Raw genomic sequence first — 20,269 nt, 5'->3', positions numbered from 1 at the left:
GCTCTAGGTGAGGGACTCATGGTGCAATAAAAAGGTTTGCGGTTCTTTCTGCTGAGTTTGAAAGACTTGCACTTGATTACATATTTCTATGTCCCATTAATTTCCATAATATTTGAATCACATCCTGAGATAGTTTCTTTCTTATGTGAATTTCCTTTTTTTAAGGTAAATTATACACTTTGTTGTTAGTTGTCTCACAATGACAATCCTTTCTGGCTCATTCTTTCCCCTTGCAATTGTTCTTTCCCATCCTTAATCTGTTGAAATTTCTTCCATTAAGCTAGGTTTAAATCACCGCTTGCCTTTTTTGTTTTTAATTGACTTTATTGATTAACCAATAAGCCAACCGATAACTTTCCGATAACCGTTAAATCCAAACCGAACCAACCGCTATCTTATAGGTTGGTTAACGGATTGGTATATTTAAAAATCGATAACCGATAAGCCGAACCGTTAAGCGCTAATATCCAACCGAACCGCCCGATAAGCACCCCTACCCCACATCAGAAATAGAAGAAGATTTCCCTAGCTGATTAGGTGATCAAAGTCAAGGTTCCTGATCCTATTCCAGTTGTTATTCAAGGAGGAGAGATTATAGAAAGTTGCAGCTCTGACATTGTTAGTGATATTGTTTTGGGAGACAGTATGCCATAGCTGCTTGCTCTTATCACATTCAAAGAAGATATGGTTAATATCCTCTTGATGGTGACCACATTCTTTGATCTTGTTAGGGGCTCTAAGTTTACAGATCCAGTTGAAATTTCTGGTGCAGGGATGAGTTTTCTCTGGAGGAGCCTTGTTCTGAAGTGAGTAAGCAGATTTTGTTACTAAAGATTCTATTATTAGTGAGTCTATTGGGAGAAGGGGTTTGGTAAGTATTTCTAATGAGCTGTTTGGTGCTAGCATGGAGCTCAAAGGAGAGATTATCAAAGTTCCAGTCACCGTTAGTTTGTAAGTCTAGGACCTTATAGTTTTCCTCACGTCTGTTCAAGGGTCTTATAATTTGAGTTCTAAGGGTTGGGCTGCTAGGAACCCAGTGATTAGTCTAGAAGTGCACACTATCACCCTTATTAGCTACTCATTGTGTGCCTTATCTGCAATATTTGTATCCTTCAAGGATATTTTTCCAAGTCCTGGAGCATTGAGTGGCGGTTCTATTTCTACAGTTTCTAGCAATAAGGGTTGAAGCCCAAAGTGGATGGGGATTGTTAACAAGTCTCTATGTAAGCCCTATACGAATGGCCTTGTTTTTTATGTCAGCTTTCTGCATACCCAGGCCACCCTCTTGCTTAGGTCTAGTAAGAGTTTGCCATCCTATAAAATGCATCTTTTTCTTTTCAGTAGTGGTTCCCCACACAAAGTTTCTTTGGGTTCTATTAATATGTTGGTTAATCTTACTAGGCAGTTTAGTATATTGCATAACATAGTTGGGTATGCTACTTAAGAAAGCTTTAACTAAGGTGGTTCTGCCAACCACGTTAAGAAACTTAGTTTTCCACCCAGCAAGCTTTGTATTCAAGTTGTCTAGAATAAATTGATAATCAAAATTTTTAGGTTTCTAGTGCAGGGTCCCGACTTCACCTCGATGGTTAGGCCACCACGCCCTCAAAGTCTATACGCGATAGATAGACTCCTAGAACCATGACATATTTGCTTACTTGAACATATTTTCTTTCCACGAAAAGAAATGAAATGGTTCATTCCACAAACTATTGGAAATCCTAGATATTTGCCAAAATTTTGGTTAGCTCTAATACCCAGGCAATTGGAGTATAGTTCCATGTTAGCAACAGTGCAATTTTTTCAGAAAACCACGTTTGACTTGGCATAGTTGATTTTTTGTCCAGAGTGGAGGTTAAAGTTTGTCAAAATGCTAAAAATGGTGGTGCAGTTTTTTATGTTGGCTCTGGCAAACAGTGTGAGATCATTATCAAATAATAGATGAGAGAGTTTTGGTCCAGTTTTACAGGTGGATATGGCCATCTAGTTCAGCAAGTCTACTTGGTGGTTGATATTTCTACTGAGTCTCTCCATACATAGTATGAATATGTAGGGAGAAATAGGGTCCCCTTGTCTTATACCTCTTGTAGGTTTGAAGGGTTTAATTTTCTCACTATTGACAAGTATGGAAATAGAGGAGGTGGAAATGCAGAAAAGGATCAGCTGAATAATTTTAGTGGGAAATTGAAATAATTTAGCGTGCTCTAATGAAAGACCATTCTATCCTGTCAAAAGCCTTCTCAAGATCTATTTTGAGGATCATGTTAGCTTGTCTACCTTTTAGGAGGTTGAAGTGGTTGATATATTCCTGAGCGATTATGGCATTATCAGCAGCCTTTCTTCTTGCCAGAAAGCTGGCTTGGTTAGGCCCAATAATGTTTTGGATGAAGGGTTTGATTTTGTGGACAATAATCTTAATAATGATCTTATATTGGGTGTTGCAAAGCCCTATTGATCTAAAAATTCTTCAACATAGTAGTATTATCACGCTTAGGGATGAGGAAAATGTAGGTATGATTAATTTGCTTATCCATGTTTAAAGTGGTGAAAGTCTTCTTGCAAAAGTCAATTAGGGGATTTGAAATGGTTGACCAGAATTTTTGGTACAAAAAAGGGTGCATGCCTTCAGGTCCTGGTGCTTTATAGGATTTGAATGAGAACACTGCCTGTTTAATTTCTTTAATGGTCAAGGGTGTTCTAAGAATTTCTTTCTCCTCATGGGTCAAAGCACCTCTGATGGAAGGGTTAGTAGCACATAGAAGAGGGGATGTGGTCGGATCAGTACTGAAAAGGTTCTGATAATAATTAGTGATGTTCTCTTTAATGCCCTTAGTATCTTGGATCCAATTCCCTACTGCATCCTTGAGAGAAAGGATCCTATTCCTTCTTCTTCTATTAAGAGTGGATATGTAGAAGAATTTTGTATTAGAGTCGCCTTCATTAAGCCAAGATATTCTAGATTTAAGTCTCCAAAATTCAGATTTTTGTCTAAGAATATCATCATAATCATCCTGAAGGTTGGCTTCTAGATTTTGGAGGAATGTACTATAAGGATAACTTTGAGACTTCTGGATACCCTCTAATCTAGCAAAGAGTCTTTTCTTTTTGAAGAAAATGCTACCAAACACCTCCTTGTTCCACTGAATTAGGTTCATCCCAAAGGAGTCAGTATAGTGAGTGAGGTCTTGGGAGAATTCAAAGTGTTCCCCAACCATATTATTAAAGTTGGGGTGGCTACACCACATTGTTTCTAATCTGAAGGGTTTGTCTCAAGGGATAAGGTTTTTATTAGTAAGCTTGATAAGTAAAGGACAATGGTCGGAGTGAGTTTTAGGAAGATGGGTTACATATGCATCTGGGTAGAGATTGATCCAGGCATTATTTGCAAAACATCTATCAAGTCTTTCAAGAATGAGATTTTGCCTATTCCTATATCTTTTTTTGGTCCAGGTGAATCTGCTACCTTTGAATCCTAGATCCACAAACTTACAATGGCTAACACAGTTCCAGAAGGATCTGACCCTATTAAAGTTAATATTATTTCCCCCAAACTTATCAGAGGCCTTAAGAATTTCATTAAAGTCCCCTCCCACTAGCGATTTATCAGTGTCTCTAATATTGTCTGACATAGTGCAAAGTTGATCCCAAAGGGTTTTTCTATCAGCAAGGTTATTACTAGCATAAATAGTTGAAAAGAACCATTGAACATTAGAGTTATTTACCTTGATAATTGAATTGATTCCTTGGGTGGTAACAAAGATGTCATCCACTTTTAAGGCATCATCCTTCCACACAACAACAAGGCCCCCAGAATTACCCATAGCAGGACTCTGGATGAGACAGCTGAAGCCTAAATAGTCTGCAATGTGCTTATGCTATGGGATCTTGGTTTCCAGAAGAGCAAGTATAGCTGGTTTAGGCAAAGCAATCATGGCAGAGCAGTGTCTCTTAAACTCCACACTGTTGGCTCCCCTAACATTTCTTATAAAGAAGTTCAGTAACAACAATTTGTGTGGTTTTGGTGGGGTCCTCCTGATCCCTTTCCTTTCCCCCTCATTTGGGCCATATTCCATTGGGCATCTAGGGTTTGTCTCATCATAGTGGGGTTCAGAACTGCTACAAAGTTCCCTGACTGTGGGTCTATTAGGAATTTTATTCCCAGGCCAAACTTTGTCAACTGTTTGGGACACAGGACAATCATCATTTCACTTCTAAGTCCCTGAAATACCACCAGATGAAGCTTTTCCAAGGTCATCGCATCTGACTTTGGCACATGCATGGAAGTCAGCATGGCCTCCAGCTCTTGGTTGCTGGCTTTGAAAGCCTTCAATGAGTGGATAAAGCTAGGCGGTGCTATGGTGGTTGTTACTATAGTCGACTCTATCTGCATGAGATCCTGGGGTTTTGGAAGGGTTAAAAAAATGAAGGTGAGGTTCAGTGGTGGCATTACAGGGTTGATATGTGGGAAAAAGGGAGTGTTCTAGGTGATCTCTTTCATTAGAGCAGTTAAGAGATATGTTTTCATGTTCTCTTGGGTGGTTTGGGTGATGGCTAAGAGAAGGGAACTGCATCCACACATTGTGACCATAGTTGGCCATTCCTTGGTTCAGGGCCATAGTCACAACGTGTGCCAGAAAATAAGGGTCGTTGACTATAGCTAGCACATCTCTCTCTTCCATTTTCAAGGTTAGGGTCATAAAGTGACCCTGAAGTCCTATCTCTAACCACGAAGCCGGTATATGGCTCGGTGGTTGTAGAGGGGTGATGTATATCAGTTGGTTTTGGTTGTTGCTCGAACTTTTTGCTATTTTTTTAGAAGATTTTTTGGTGGAAAGTTTTGAAGCAGTGTTAGAAGAAATATCAGAAGAGAGAAGAGATAGTGGAGAGAGGTTTGAGTGTTGATGAGTAATAGAATGGGGTAAAATGGCCATTATATTAGAGGAGTTCGAGGCCATTGGAGGAGTTACATTAAATGTAAGTTCCTCGTTTATAACCATTTTGAGCACGTCTTCCCCAGTATTATGATTACTCTGGGGACTAAGCAAATTCGGAGTAAAGGTGTTGTTTTGATCCGAGTTGAGAGAAAGAAGTATAGTAGTTTGAGGGAAACGAGGCGCTTTCCCAATTTAGAAGGGTATGTTTGGTACCTCGTTATTATCAGAAAAATTATATGATTGGCGAAAGGGACTAGTTGACTTAAGTGAAAAGTCTATATTTCATTTCTTTTTTATAGGATTACCAGTATCCATGTGTGTTGTGGTATTGGGTAATCCATATTTTGAAAGATCTGGGCCATGATTCTGATGGACATATGATTTTAAACCCAGTTTTGTCTTATTAGTAGTCGGGCCCCCTCTTCGTTGGGCCTTAATGCCCAAGGTAGGCCTTAGTAATTGGGGACTTGGATTTTTTTATCTTTGAGCCAAAAGTGAAATTGTCTGGTGCAAAGAGTTTTGGCCCAAGGCTTTAGGCCAAAAAGTATCCAAGTCCGACTCAGCTGATCTAGAACCCTCTGCCACCGTTATTACCTTCCTTTTGTCGGCGGATCCCCACCGGTGTACTGAAAACCCTTGGAATTTAGGAACTTGCCCATCGTAGCATCATAAGATTTTACCTGTTGTTAGGATCATTGCCTAGTTCTTGGGTTCTCCGCTCCCTTTCCTCTGCCGGCTAGCTCTCTCCGAGATGGGCTTCTCCGTTGCGTTGCAAAAAGCACCGTTTGCCATTCACTTGGTTATTTTTCCATTGGTTATTGAGTTGGTTCACCATCATCAACTTTTGGTGATATCTTTTCAGAGAATTCATTGGTGGAATTAGTATGGCAGATTCGCCCACCTCCAACACAGTAACTCCCTTCCCTTTTATAGATTAGGGTTTGTTTCTACTTCCCAATTCTGATGGAGGTCTTAACTGGGGTGTTAAGGCTCACTTCCACACAGATCCTGGCATATTTGCCTATAGATGTTGACTCAGTACATGCATCAACTCTGACTAGACGGCCAATCATTTTCCCCACCTTTTCTAGAATTCTACAATCGTATAATTCCGTTGGTAGTTGGGGTAATTGGACCCAAATTGCCGCCGCATCAATTCTTGACTTTGTCAGCACAAAGTTGGGTTCCCATCAACGAAGAGAGATAAATTGACGAACGGAGATAAATTTACCCGCAACGAATTAAGGCAATCATATAACATTGTGGCTAAGCTTTGCTCCGCCGTGAATTTCACTATAAAGCAATCGGAACCTAGATCTATGAGATTAATTGGTTCATCCAATTTCCATACATCTGTTAGTTTCCATTTGAGATATTGATGATTGAGCTTTTTCCCTAAAATTTTAATTATGACTGAGAATCTCTAGGGGAAATATAGCTTGTTTTCTTCTTCTTCCGTTAGATCGATGGCATCGAGATCCCTCGGTGGTTCGAGATGATATGGTGATGATCCAAAGGTAGGGGCGGATTTAGAGGTATTTGAGGGTGTTCACCCAAACACCCTCGGTAAAAATTTACAGTGTATATGTAGGGTAGATTTTCTGTGTTTATGTACATATATATTAACTTTTGAACACTCTGAATAAATGTAAATTGTTAGCTTAAGTGGTCCAGGGTGTTCCAAATAGTCTCTATCATTCTAGTTCGATTCCCTTCAACAACATTATTTTATATTTAGCTTTTATTATTTTTTTCGAACCCCCTGAGTGAAAATCCTGGATCCGTCACTATCCAAAGGGTCTTCATTTTCTAATACTATGTCTTTATAGGATAGTTTTTGTGATGATTGGTCTGATTTGGTGGTCAAACTACCTTGAAGTGATGGTTCATTTTCCATAGTGAGAAACGAGTTTGCGGTTGGGATTGTGGACTTTTCCGGTTCATCTGTTTTCATTGCGTTTTAAAAGGGGTATAAGTTAAGTCTTTTCTAAAGAGAGGTCAGAGCTTCTCTCTAGAAGTCATGTTGACCCCAGAATCCTGACTTTCATATGAGATAAACGCTTCAATAAAAGAAGTCTAAAGACAAAGGAGAATTGATGACTTTTCATTAATACCGTACCATCATATGTTATCCTATAGGGAAAGGATAATATGAACTGATATCATACTTACCGACAACTATTATCATGGAACAAGAAGACAATGTCTCTGCTCATGCAACTTTCAATGCAATCATATTGTTTCACACCATAATTAGAGCATGATTATGCCATATATAATACTATAATGATTGAGTGGGGATAAGTTTGTTTAAATGATTCACTAAAATAAGTATATATGCTGTACTCTTTCTTTCATTGCACGATGTGCCTAGCCCCAATTAGCATCCGGAGTCAATTAATTTCCACATTGATGAAGACTTTTTTCATTCACAACCAGCAGAATATGAAAGGAAATTAAAAAGGAGAAAAATGATAAATTGAGTAGACACTATAAGCAAAAATATTTGCCTGAAATTAAGCCAACAATCTATTGAAAGGTGTTCAAGTTTTCAAACATCACTAAGCAATCGGAAGCTAATAACGCTACTAGAAAAACACTATTTTTCCACTGAAAAATGTTTAGCGGTTATTTCTCATTGAATGTCAGTGGGAAAAAACCTAAATAGTAGTATTTTCATACGGAAAACATAGAAAGTTTCTCAGCGTTTCAATGGGAACTTGTTTTGCACCATGCATTTTCCTAGTGAGATTGTTCAATAGGAATAGGGTGGGAAAATCATGTTTTATAGCACAAATTTTTCACTGCATGTCTGGTGGGAAAACCCCTTTTTTCTAGTAGCGTAAAGAAATGAACTTTGGACCTAACTCAACCCAAAAAATTAGCTCATGAGATAAGAATTACCTAAAATCATAATAAAACCAAGAACTCCACACCCCAACGATGCAGGACTCAACCAAAGCTTTGTCGAGTTACTAAATGAATTGAACTTATATTTACTAATCTGTATTGCGTATAATTTAACTTGCTATCACAGGCGGAGCCATAATAGAAGTTATGGTTTTAGTATAACCCAATAATTTTGATTCAAGTTCTGTATTTGATATTAAGAAATTCCATTAATATGTATAAATAGTGTATCCCGAACCCTATAAACAAAAAGAGTTACGGTTCAAAATTCGTAAACTTAAATTTGTGGATCCACGCCTCAGCTTACTACAAAAGATTACTTGCATTAATCATTTTCAGATTACTAATTTTACTTATTCTAATAGTTACTTGTAATAATTTTTTAAATGATCTGATTGTGTACCAAAAAAAAAAAATGTGCTACCACCATTCCATAGAAGTTGAACTTTTACAACGTTAAATTGAGGAAACAACTATGAGATATTTGTCATTACATGGGACAAAAGTCAAATATGAAAACCTTTTTTTCATTCACGACTAATTGCTAACAACAGACCTACGGTTGGCGGATAGGCTTCACACCTTTGTGACTTCATAGTTGACTAATTATGAAATATTTTTCCTTGCGAAACCTGTAGCACGAGGGAAATGTTCACCAACTAGCAACTTGTTTGAATTGTTCATGAAGCATCAATTCACCTAATTTGCTTGAATTTAAAATTTTCGATATATCCATGTGTGAGACTTCTCAACTCGAATCATAATTTAGTAGGCGTCAGTGTTGATACCAGACACCAGGTGGGTAATCGAAAAAAAAAATATAGATATACAAAATGATAACTCAATTGCATATGCGAAAACCAGACTTGGTAATAGGTTACACAAGAAAATGACTTCTATACATCATAAAGTCAATCCACTTTTACTCTAATATTTATTTTTGTAATCAAACATAAAAAATGATTTCCTTTTAATGGATAATATTTTCCAGATAAAAGACATCCGATTAAAATTTCTCAATTATTTTATTTTCATTGTTCTTTTCAATAAGTCTAATTTTCTACTTTGATTTTATTTTCTTTAAGTTTATCTTTAAAGTTAAAACAAAATAGGTAGTACATCTACAGTCATTGAGAATTTGAGTGGGCTATGCTTTCCAGAACAAAGTAACACCAGAGTCCCAAATGAAGAAACCATATCTGAATGATCTCATCCACTAATGGACTACAAAATTGATATATTTGGGCTATTGGGTTCTATTTCAAGTGCAACAAACACAGATAAAAGAAATTGGGGATTTTACATAAATGACTATATTTTGGGGTTTAAAATTTGTCATAGCTACATTTTTAATATTTACATGGCATAGCTACTTTTTTTTTCTCGCTGTATTCATGAATACAACGATTTTTTTTTCTTTTTTCATTGTATTCATAAAATGACTATCTGTATTCATAAACGGCTCGTTGTATTCATGAATACATTGAGTAAAACTGAATATGTAAAAACATAGATACTCCAAAATTAACAAATACACCCTAAAAAAATGCATACAATCTAAAATATTAACAAAAAAAAGCTCAAAAAAGTGAATACAATCGTCTTATTCATGAATACAACAATATTAACCACTGGTTCCACCCAGATCTGCCGGAAATTTCACAACAACAACAACAACAACGCTTATGCTAACAAATACACCCTAAAAATATGAATACAATAAAAAAATTTAACAAAAAAAGCTCAAAAAAGTGAATACAATCGTCGTATTTGTGAATACAACTACTTCCGACCAGATCTGACTATTTCTGTCCAGATCTAACACTGAAGCCACCAGATCTACGAAAACATCGCCGTCACCAACAACCGCCATTAAAACGAAATCGAAGCTTGTACAAGAACCAACAACTGCCATTACAATTCCGCCACTAAAACGAAATCGAAGGTAAAGACAATGTGATATGTGGTTCTTCCGACAGGTCTTCGAATAAGATTGGGCTAAAACTAAGCCCGTTTTATTTTGGGCTTCACAAATGAGTGTGCAATTTCTGCCATTGTCATTGAGAACATCTATTCTCGAGAAAGCAGTGCACATATCATTTTGTTTATAGTGTTTGACTAATATCCTTATTCATATTGTACCTGCATTCTGGATTATGCTTGAACTAGTGGATTACATATCTGGATTAGAATTGTTGTGTGTGTTTTTAGAGAGAGAAATAAAACGGGTGTGTTGCAGCGGTGCAACGGAGAGAGAAGGGGAGAGAGGGACAGAACATGGAGGTGAGAAGAACTCTATCTACATGTGATAAGGCTTACAGAGGAAATGGAGATGAGAGAGAAATGGAGGTGAGAAGGTTTACAGGTGAGAGAAAATGGACATGAGAGAGAAAATGCGGGTGAGAAATGGGTATTCTTTTTCTTTTTACTGTATTTTATGTAATAGTTATTAAGTGTCATTAAGATATAATTATTAGCTACGGGATGTAATTAATTGAAACTATAGCTACTAAATATAATTAGATAGTAGTAGCTAGTTACGTCCCGTAATTATTGTTACACCTCGGACATTTCGTACGTTGAGTTGTGAATAGACTAACGCAAGCTTAAGGGGAACATGGAGTCCATACGGCCTTAAGGAAAGTACTTGATGCTTTAGATTGCGTACTACAAGATTTTGGAGCTATACGAATCGGCAAATCTAAGTTCATTGAAGGAAGTGAAATATAAGTTGTGTTCGGGAAGATTTCGTAACAACCGAGCTAATGTTGATTTAGTAACGTCTTAAGGAGGAACTATAAGGCTCCCTAGATGGTTAATGAAGCATTATACAAGTGCCAAGAAGGTTCCGCAAGGATTGGAAGTCAAACGAATCAACGAGCTCAATTTAAAAAAAAAAATATGAGTTATACGACTACTTATACGGCCCGTATAAGGGTCCGTATAACCTGTCCAGAGAAGGGCCACTCATTGGTGGTATTATACGGTCACTTATACAGACCGTATAAGTGTCCGTATAACCATGTTGGGCAGCTTTTACTTTTTTTATATAAAGAGGACCCAAGTTCATATTTTTCATTTCCCTCATTCTCCACACCTCAAGAGAGCTCTAGAACCTTCTCCATACTATACCAACACAAATCCAAGGGGAAAACAAGAATCAAGTGAATCAAGAGCAAGGAGGGTCACTAAGGTTTATAGAAATCAAGAATTCCTTTTGTATTGAAGTTGGGGTTTTCTCAAGTGAAGTATCTTCATTCAAAGTTCATTCCTATATGATCAAAGGTGAGTTTTACATCCATTTCATGTTATTAAGAGTATTTGAGCGGTTGAATGACTTGGATTAGTGGAGAAAGTAGAATATGAGCTCAAATATGGAAATAATGATATTTTGAGTAGTAAGTTAATTTGAGTCACGATTCTTAGTATGCCATGACTATAACCTTGTTGTGAATGATGCTAAGGATGTTGAGGTAAATGAATATGGTGTTGTGTTGTAATTATGATTATGGATGACTTTAAAAAGGAGTATTGAGGATTGAATAATTTTAACTTGAGAAAGTCTATTGATTATGATATTATGGGTGTTGCTATTGATGTTTGGGAGTTGTTTATTATATGGAGAAAGTTTTCTAAACAAAGGAAATGCTGCCCAATTTTCGTTAGCCTTTTAGCCGCATTAGTTTTGACTAAAGCATATTTAGAATGATCTAATTTAGTACGAATTCTCTTAAATGTAGAATCGTGAGCTTGGGAGAAGAGCACTTAGTCGTAAAGAGACACAAAGGTTTATAAGGCTAGTCCCCTTCTTTCGTAAAGGCATGACTCTTATACTACTATATACTATATATCTCCATGACCTTCTTACATCCCAGAAATTGAATGTTCATGATTCTTAAGAGTTTCTTATGAGCTAGAGATGAGATATGTTCTATGATAATGTTGATGATGATGCTATTTCTAGACAATCCGAAGCTTATGAGATGATGTTATTATGAACTTGATAATCTTATTTTCATGAGTTCATTGATGTTATTTCTTGTTATAGTCTTACCTCATGATATTAGTTCCTTCAAGGTAAGACATAGCGATGATGATTATTCCATAATATAATAGGAGGTTATCGACCTTACGTCACTCCGATAGAGTTATAGTTTTTACTTGAGCTTTCATGCATGCTCAATGATATGTATATGATGATACACCGTGCCTAGATGGCCGAGCAGACACCACTACGATGAGCGTAGAGGGCGGCTATGATGATGATTACACCGTGCCTAATTGGCCGGGCAGACACCACTACACCGGTTGTAGTGGGCGGCTATGATGATACACCGTGCCTAGTTGGTCGGGCAGTCACCACTAGTGGGCGGAGTGAGATGATTATCCCGGACGCGTGCTAATGATGATATCTGATTCAGACAGTTTACTTACGCATATGTATGTATGAAATGATGTTGTTTATATGTAAAAGTTAGCATGCATGATCCTGCCTTAAGAGGCAATCAGCTGCAGGTTATCCCTTTGCTTTATGTTCTCTTATTTCTTTATTATGTTTGATATATATGCCTTACATACTCAGTACATTGTTTGTACTAACGTCCTTTTCTTTTATGTATGTTGTGTTCATGCCCACATGTAGACAGGGAGTTCCTAGGATCCTATTCAGCAGAGATATAGGAGCACTCCACTACTTCGGAGTTGCCACTTCTAGGTATATTCTTTTGTGTACATATTGGGGCATGGCGGGGTCCTGTCCCGTCCTTATCATTACAGTGTTCCAGTAGAGGCTCGTAGATGTTTATGTGTGGGTAATAGAAGTTATGTAACCTCTTCAGTGTATCTTCTGTACCTCATTTTTTGTAGCCTTATGGGCCTATGTATATACGCATGTTTTTGGAAGATATTTAGTGATCATTTCATAGTAAGTCTTACTTGAGAAATTATATATACATATATGTTCAGGTTGGGTATGATAGTTAACATGATGGGTGGTGCTCGGTAGCTAGCTCCAGGTACCCGTCATGGCCCACGAGTTGGGTCGTGACAATTATCCCAAAGAAATTTTGATGCCTTCGTTTTGATGCTACTCAAATGTCAAATCTAATTAAAGAAACACAATCTTAAAGAAGTTGAATTAATTCTTCGAATCCTTGTTGGGTGAAGTGTCAAAATAATTAACATCTTGATTGATCTGTTTAAAAAAAAAAAAAAAAAAAAAAAAAAGAGAGAGAAACGGAGAAGGTGATTTTGTGCAAGGGCAACTCAATGATATTCGTGGCCTAAAGTCAAATATTGATAGGAGACCTATATATATAAAAAAAATTATGTGGCAGTGTTTGAATTTCAAGAATCAAATGAGTTTTTCTAGTAATTATCCTTCAATTAATAATATAGCTAATTAATTTAATCTCTTTTGAGACATTGTCGATAGGTAAGTTTTTAATTTTTATCAATTTTAATTTTTATCAATTTTAATTTTAAAAAACTTCTTTCCTTAGAGAATACATGAGATTCTAACATTATTCTATAAACAATACAGGCATTTAAAAAAAATATTAACCTTTACCTTTTTATTTAAAATATTCAACTTTAAAGAGGAAAAAAATCATTACTATTAATTAAAAAAAATGGGGCCCTAATAATTATGGGGGCCCAAGGCAATGGCTTTAGTTGCCTTACGCTTAAGCCGCGCCTGATTTTGTGATAGAAGAGATATAGCGACAACTTTCATAATCAATCCTAGGTGGAGGTTACACTAAATGAATTGTCCTATCTGCCTTAACCTTTATAGGTAGAATTACTTTGTGCTTATAGCCTTATACTAATGGGTGATAGCAAGTACGGTTGATTAATGGTGATACGCACAAGTTGATCTAAAAATCATGAAAAAAGCGTACGTGTTATTTAGTAAACAATCTCTTGGATCAAGTTCTCATAAATCCCAATATAGTTTCTAGCATTCTCTAACCTACAATTCTTTACTTTTTCAAAGAAACCTTCAAGAAAAAAAAAATATCTCCTCCTTACACTATGCAGGAAGATCAATAGTGTTTCACTCACTTTTTACGTGATCCAAACCTCTAACTTATCGATTGATAGGAGATGATCCTATCGTTTGAGAAAACATCAATCGTCAACAACCTATTCAGCTACAAATTCGAAGTAAAAGGATATGAGAGGGTGGCTTTGGCTCTCCAATTAATTTAATGGTAGGTGAATTGTGGTACCATTTTCATGTTGAACACATTTCGACTCCGACTAGAAAGCAGCATTTTGATAAAATACATATATGGTTAAAAACTTATAATTATTAAGTGGGAAATTATTTATCTCTCTAATAAAGTAAAAGAAAACATATACATATAAAAACTAGAACCCTATGATATAGTGTATATATGTTATATATCTGATGATGATAACCTGATCTCAAGTCGATTTTGGAAAAATGAATAGTACCCTGCAGTTGATCAAACAAATCATCAATACGAGGCAATGGATACTTATTCTTGATAGTCGCCTTGTCCAGTTGCCTGTAGTCAATGCACATTCTTATCGTGCCATCTTTCTTCTTCACAAATAACACAGGTGCACCCCAAGGCGATACACTAGGCCTAATGAACCCCTTATCAAGTAGCTCTTGGAGTTGAGCCTTCAGTTCTCTCAACTCAGCTGGAGCCATATGATATGGAGGAATAGAGATAAGTTGAGTCCCTTGAACTAAATTAGAGCCTGTTTGGATGGGCTTAAAATAAGTAGATTATAAGCTGGAAACAGCTTATAAGCCAAAAAAAAAAAAATTGGGGTAGGCTAACTTATTTTTTTTGGCTTATAAGCTGTTTTCAGCTTATAAGCTGTTTTAGATAAGCTAAGCCAAAAGGGTCCAATTATTTTTTTGGGCTTATTTTATGCACAAAATGGCTTTAAGTTGGCCAGCCAAACACTCAAAAAAGTTGAAAACAGCTTATAGGCAACTTATAAGCCAATCCAAACGAGCTCTTAATGCTGAACTCGATTTCTCTCATCGGGGGTAGGCCGGGTAAATCTTCAGGAAAAACATCCGCAAATTCGCGAACAACAGGAACACTATCAATGGTAACAGTCTCCGCTCGAGTATCATGAACGGTGGCAATAAAACCCAAACACCCATGATTAATCATTCGGCGTGCCGTTACATAAGATATTAGTTTTCCTTGAGTCACAGGAGTCATGCCTTTCCACACTAAAGTTTCTCCAGGAAAATTAAAACGTATAAGCTTAGCATAACAATCAACTGATGCAAAACATGATGCCAACCAATCCATGCCCATAATCACATCGAAAGCAGACATTGGTAACACACATAGATCAACTACGGTGTCCCTGCCCTGAACAGATATCACACAATCTCTATAAACTCTATCCACTAATATACTCCCCCCCACTGGAGTTTCTACCACATACGGCACATTAATAGACTCAACTCCCCGTTCTAAGAATATATCAAAAGAAGGAGATACGTACGAATACGTAGAATCGGGATCAATAAGAGCATATGCACCATGAGAACCAATAGTAATAATACATGTGACTACTGCATTAGATGCCTCGACATCCTGTTTGGTCATAGCCAAGAATATCGGCGGTCCACCCTATCCCTGAGCAACCTATGCACCTTGTCGACCCTGTCTACGAGCACCCTGTGGAGCTGTCCTAGCTGGCTGAATCTGACCCTGTGTAGCTGTAGTAGTTCCCTGCGGCTGTGTAGTAGCTCGACTAGCACCAGAATTTCCTTTAGGACAGTATTTAGCAATATGCCCCTTTTCACCACAAGTAAAACAAGCCCCATCTTCCCCAAAGCAACGACCACTGTGATTTCTACCACAGTTAGAACACCTCGGATGATAACCTGACTGATATAAGCTATTACCCTTCTTCTACATCTGCTGCTGGCCCTGTCTAGCGGAATAACCACTAGAAGACTGCACCACTGATTCTGACTGAGTAGATCTGGACTGCCCACGATAAAAACCACTCTTGCCCTCAGATGGAGCACCACTAAACCCACCTATGTTACGTGGCTTTTTTGCTTTCACGCTCAACTTTGTCCATCTCTAGATAGGACTCGTAACGGAGAGCAGTGTCAACTATATCTGAATAGGTACCATATCGCACATCGCGTACCACAGGACCACGATAGCGATGTTCAAGTCCATCCACAAATCGTCTCACCTTCTCTCTTGGATCCTCTACCAAATAAGGTACATACCTGGATAAATCTGTAAACTTGGCCTCATATTCTGTAACGGTCATAGTTCCCTGCCGCAAATTATTGAACTGATGTCTCATGTCATCTTGCTTGCTTAATGGAATAAACATGTCCTTAAACAGTGCTAAAAACTCTGACCAAGTAATAGGTGGTAACCCTGCTTGTCTACCTCTCTGAATCGAAATCCACCAAGACTCTGCAGACCCTGAGAATAAGAAAGTGGCAAATTCCACACCACGAGTCTCCTTCAGCCCCAACATCGTCAATATCTTTTCACAACGATCAATGAACTTCTGAGGTTCAATAGAAGTTGGTGAAGCACCAAACTCTGGTGGCTTAAGATCCATGAAATTCTTAAACTCCTTAGATTGCCCTGCAGATTGGACAACCTGTTGAGGGGCCAACTGAGGTGTCTGATTAGCTGCAACATTCAACTGAACTTGAGCTTGTGCTTGTGAAGTAGCCTGAGGACCTGGAATTCCACCATGATTAGGCGCCAATGCCTCCAACACATTCAATAATCTGGTCACCACATCTGCGGGCATAGCAATAGTAGGGGCGGCAGCTGGTGCCGGTGGAGTGTTCTGAACCACTTGTTCCTGCACTTGCACTGACGCAACTCGGGGCTGACCCCCATTCACAACTTCAGGCTGAGGTCTATTCTGATGAGAACTAGCTTGTCTACCACCGCGGGTAGCACTCTGTCCAGCACCACGTTTAGCAGATGAAGATGCGCGTTTCTTAGCCATCTGCGAAATAAATATTACAAGGTTAAACTTGATTCAACTCACACACGAACAAGGAATGAAAGAAGGGAAAACTTCCTAGATGTCCAGTAGCCTCAAGGTCATAAGTATGGGCGCCTACATACCCATGAACAAGATTCTACAAAACACTGTTCCATGACCCGGGACTTAAAACCTGGCTCTGATACCAACTTTGTCACGTCCCAAAATACCCGCTAGACGTGATTGGCACCTAGCAAACACCACCCGCCAGGCGAACCATATATCATACTCTTAATCATTTACAAAAGCACTAAAAGAAAATAAGTGCAGGTCCAACAACGTTATTAATGATAAAAATGCGAAATAGTCGTCAACCAAATCCATAATCGATTTATGAAAACCAATCAACGCTAAGATAAAAAGAATCTCTAGCCCACATCCCACGCTAAGACCATGGAGCATCTAACAAAGTTACATGCGTTTGAGTGTCGAGCATGTAAACCCAAAATAAAAGAAATAACTAGAAATATACTAGATAAAGCTGAAATGGCTGCCTCCACGAACAATGCGGTGGCTCACCTTAGCAACAGAATCCACTCACGAAGTCTTCAATTACCAGCCTCGTTCTCAACGACAGTATCTGCATGGACATGCAGGTAAGGAGTGAGTTATACATAAATATAACCAAGTAAGATCCTCGACCCGCCACTTCAAATACCCCTGGAACAAGTGTTAGAAAATACAAACACACAATAAGCACAAAAATATTATGCACATAAATATATCATTATATAATAGCAACCAAGGTCCAAACCACTGTTTATCAAATATATTATATATCTCAACACAATTTACACTACGAACCGTCATAAGTGGCAGTTAAAGAATTAGTCAACACTATAAATCCACGGCAACATACCCAATGTGCCAAATATGTTAGGAAGCATATACAATGCTAAGGGAAGCATACAAAATGCCCCAATATCATCAAGAAGCATACACAATGATAAGGGAAGCATACACAATGCCCTCAATATCATGGCTCACCGCTATATCACATCATAAAATAATTTATAAAGAGAGTTTTGGATTATTTAAAAATAAAGTATATGCGGTTGGCCTTAAGGACCACCGATTCTGCCAAGCACCCGCTCGCCCCAACACATGGACCAGGCAGACAAAACATATTTTTAAAACGGGTTTTGAAAAGCAAGTACTCAAAGCTTAAAGTCTCACTTACCTCAAATTCACAATTCAAGCACACTTTCCAATAAATCAAAACTGTGTTCTCGAGTCTCCGGATTACCTCAAACTACACAAAAATGAATTTAGAATGGTCAAAACCCTTAGGGTAAACCACTTCTATATTTTTAGAGGCTTAAACGGTTAAAGTCAAAATTTAAATGATGAAAACGCCCTCTGGTTAATGTGTTCAAAACCCGACAAGACTTATGTTTTCGGAAAGGCCTTAACGAGAGGATTCCAACGATATATAGAAGTCTAAAATCCGACGCTATTTGCCCTTTCAAATCAATGATTTTGATTGAAGAACCCTAGAGCCAAACTTTCTCAATTCCTCAAAATATCCCCATGTTTTCACCATAAAGATTCACCCATAATTATGTAATAAACTTAAATAAAAGATTAGAGTCATTACCTTGATGATTTGGGATGAAAGTTCTTATTTTTATCCGCTCGTTTCATTTTTTTTTCTCCTTCTGTTGGCACGTTTCCCCCTTTTTTTTTTTTTCTTTCAGCAATTTAGTGATTCCCGATGGCTTAGCCATCAGAATTTTAAAGCCCCCTCCCCCCCCCCCCCCCCCCCTTTTTTTTTTTCCTTTTTCTTTTCCTTTTTGGGCTTGGCCCACTAAATTGCTCTTTTTCTATTTTCTCTTTAATTCTAATTACTAATTTCTTTTCTTTTAAATTCCTTTTAGCTAAAATTACCAACTAAACCCTTATTTAAAAATTGGATTATTACAGTTATTAATCATGAGTTCATGACCATTTTGTGGTCAATGATCTGACAGCATCAGCTTAATGAACAAATAGAAAAAAATTGGTTGGCCCTTTCTTTTGCCAGCTTGGCAAAAAAAAATTAAAATATCCTTTTAAAATTTTCGAATGATCCCACTTGTGATGTAAAGGAATACTAGAACATATCCAAAAGAAATATCTTGATTATTTGTTCATTGCACTCCAAATTAAAGTGGAGTCTTCTATCGTGACAGTAAGTAATTCAATTATCAAATATTTTTGAAATTTTCTTTTTTTATTACTATATCTTATGTATAAATTTAATATTAAAATTTATTTTAGTAAAGCTAATTTATAAGTATCATGTATTGCCTGTTATGCTTCAAAAATTGATCAAGATAATCTACAAAAAATAAAATAGAAATAAATAAACTCAATTATATTGAATTTTTTAACATATATTATGGTAAACATAAAATCTTTGTGAGTTTGGACATTTAATAAACACAGCAACTGTATAGAAACTACCTCCTCCTACCACAAACTACTTCTCATAACTATTTTGAGACAGGGTCATGTGATAGTCACAGGAAATGTTACATGACTTCTTATTTGTGACCTCTTTAGATCAGATTTAAAAAGTTGGTAATTAATTTCATAAATTGAAATCACAAGAAAGAAGAAAAAAGGCAGTTGTTGAAGTTGCACTTGTGAATATGCAATCTGAGAAGCACAGCTGCACCCTACTCAACCACACATTAATTCCACCTTATATGATTCTGGTAGGGCACGAAAATGAAATTATGAGATTTCACAAAGAGTTTATTTTTTTATGCATCGATAGTGTATGCATTTTTTAGACTATCAGGTTAAGTATACTAATAACAACGCGTAACTTTTCATAATGAACTTAATCCGGTAACCTAAAAAATAAAATAATACTCCATTTATAACCGGTTAAATTAAATTAATAATGTAAAAAATTGTATTATCACAATATATAACTTAAATCCTTTCTTGAAGGCAAAGACATTTATGTGGAATGCACACAGGTCCCATTTGTGGTTCTTGAGCCTTTTCAATTTAATAGCAATTGATGGATTAGAACTATTAAAAGAAGAGGGTCTATTACTTTCAATCTCATAACTATAAACAAATTTCTTTTGCCAATTGATCTTTAATAAACCAGTTCATTTTGATTGGCCTATTAGAAAAATAATTGATGAATTTTACAAATAGCACCAAACTACAATGTGGCGTTCTGTCTACTTTGAGAAGCCTTAGTCTTCAAGTGAAATTACCTCTCAAAATTTTCAATTCTGAAATTTTGTAGAAGTATACGCAACAATTCCTGAAAAATAAAAAGACAATGAAAAAAAAACCACAAATTAATTTTGAAGTCAACAACTTCTCTTGATTAACATGGAAAAAATACTTGAATGTGAAAGAATCAATTATGCAAAATTCATAAT

General features: G+C 37.0%; 1 protein-coding gene across 1 annotated transcript; it reads right to left on the bottom strand.

The window, feature by feature from the left end:
- Positions 1-2,456: 2,456 nt before the first annotated feature.
- On the bottom strand, positions 2,457-3,821 carry LOC132612823 (uncharacterized). The gene is made up of 3 exons (XM_060326907.1): positions 3,522-3,821; positions 3,348-3,472; positions 2,457-3,255 (listed from the first exon to the last, which is right to left on the bottom strand). Exons 1-3 carry the CDS (start codon positions 3,819-3,821, stop codon positions 2,457-2,459), a joined length of 1,224 nt encoding a protein of 407 aa, XP_060182890.1.
- Between the last annotated feature and the right edge of the window lie 16,448 nt (positions 3,822-20,269).

Source organism: Lycium barbarum, chromosome 10, assembly GCF_019175385.1.
Source record: "Lycium barbarum isolate Lr01 chromosome 10, ASM1917538v2, whole genome shotgun sequence".
In the NCBI taxonomy this organism is placed as follows: domain Eukaryota; kingdom Viridiplantae; phylum Streptophyta; class Magnoliopsida; order Solanales; family Solanaceae; genus Lycium; species Lycium barbarum.
Note: the sequence above shows the minus strand (reverse complement) of the source record. Positions and strands in the feature narration are given on the sequence as shown.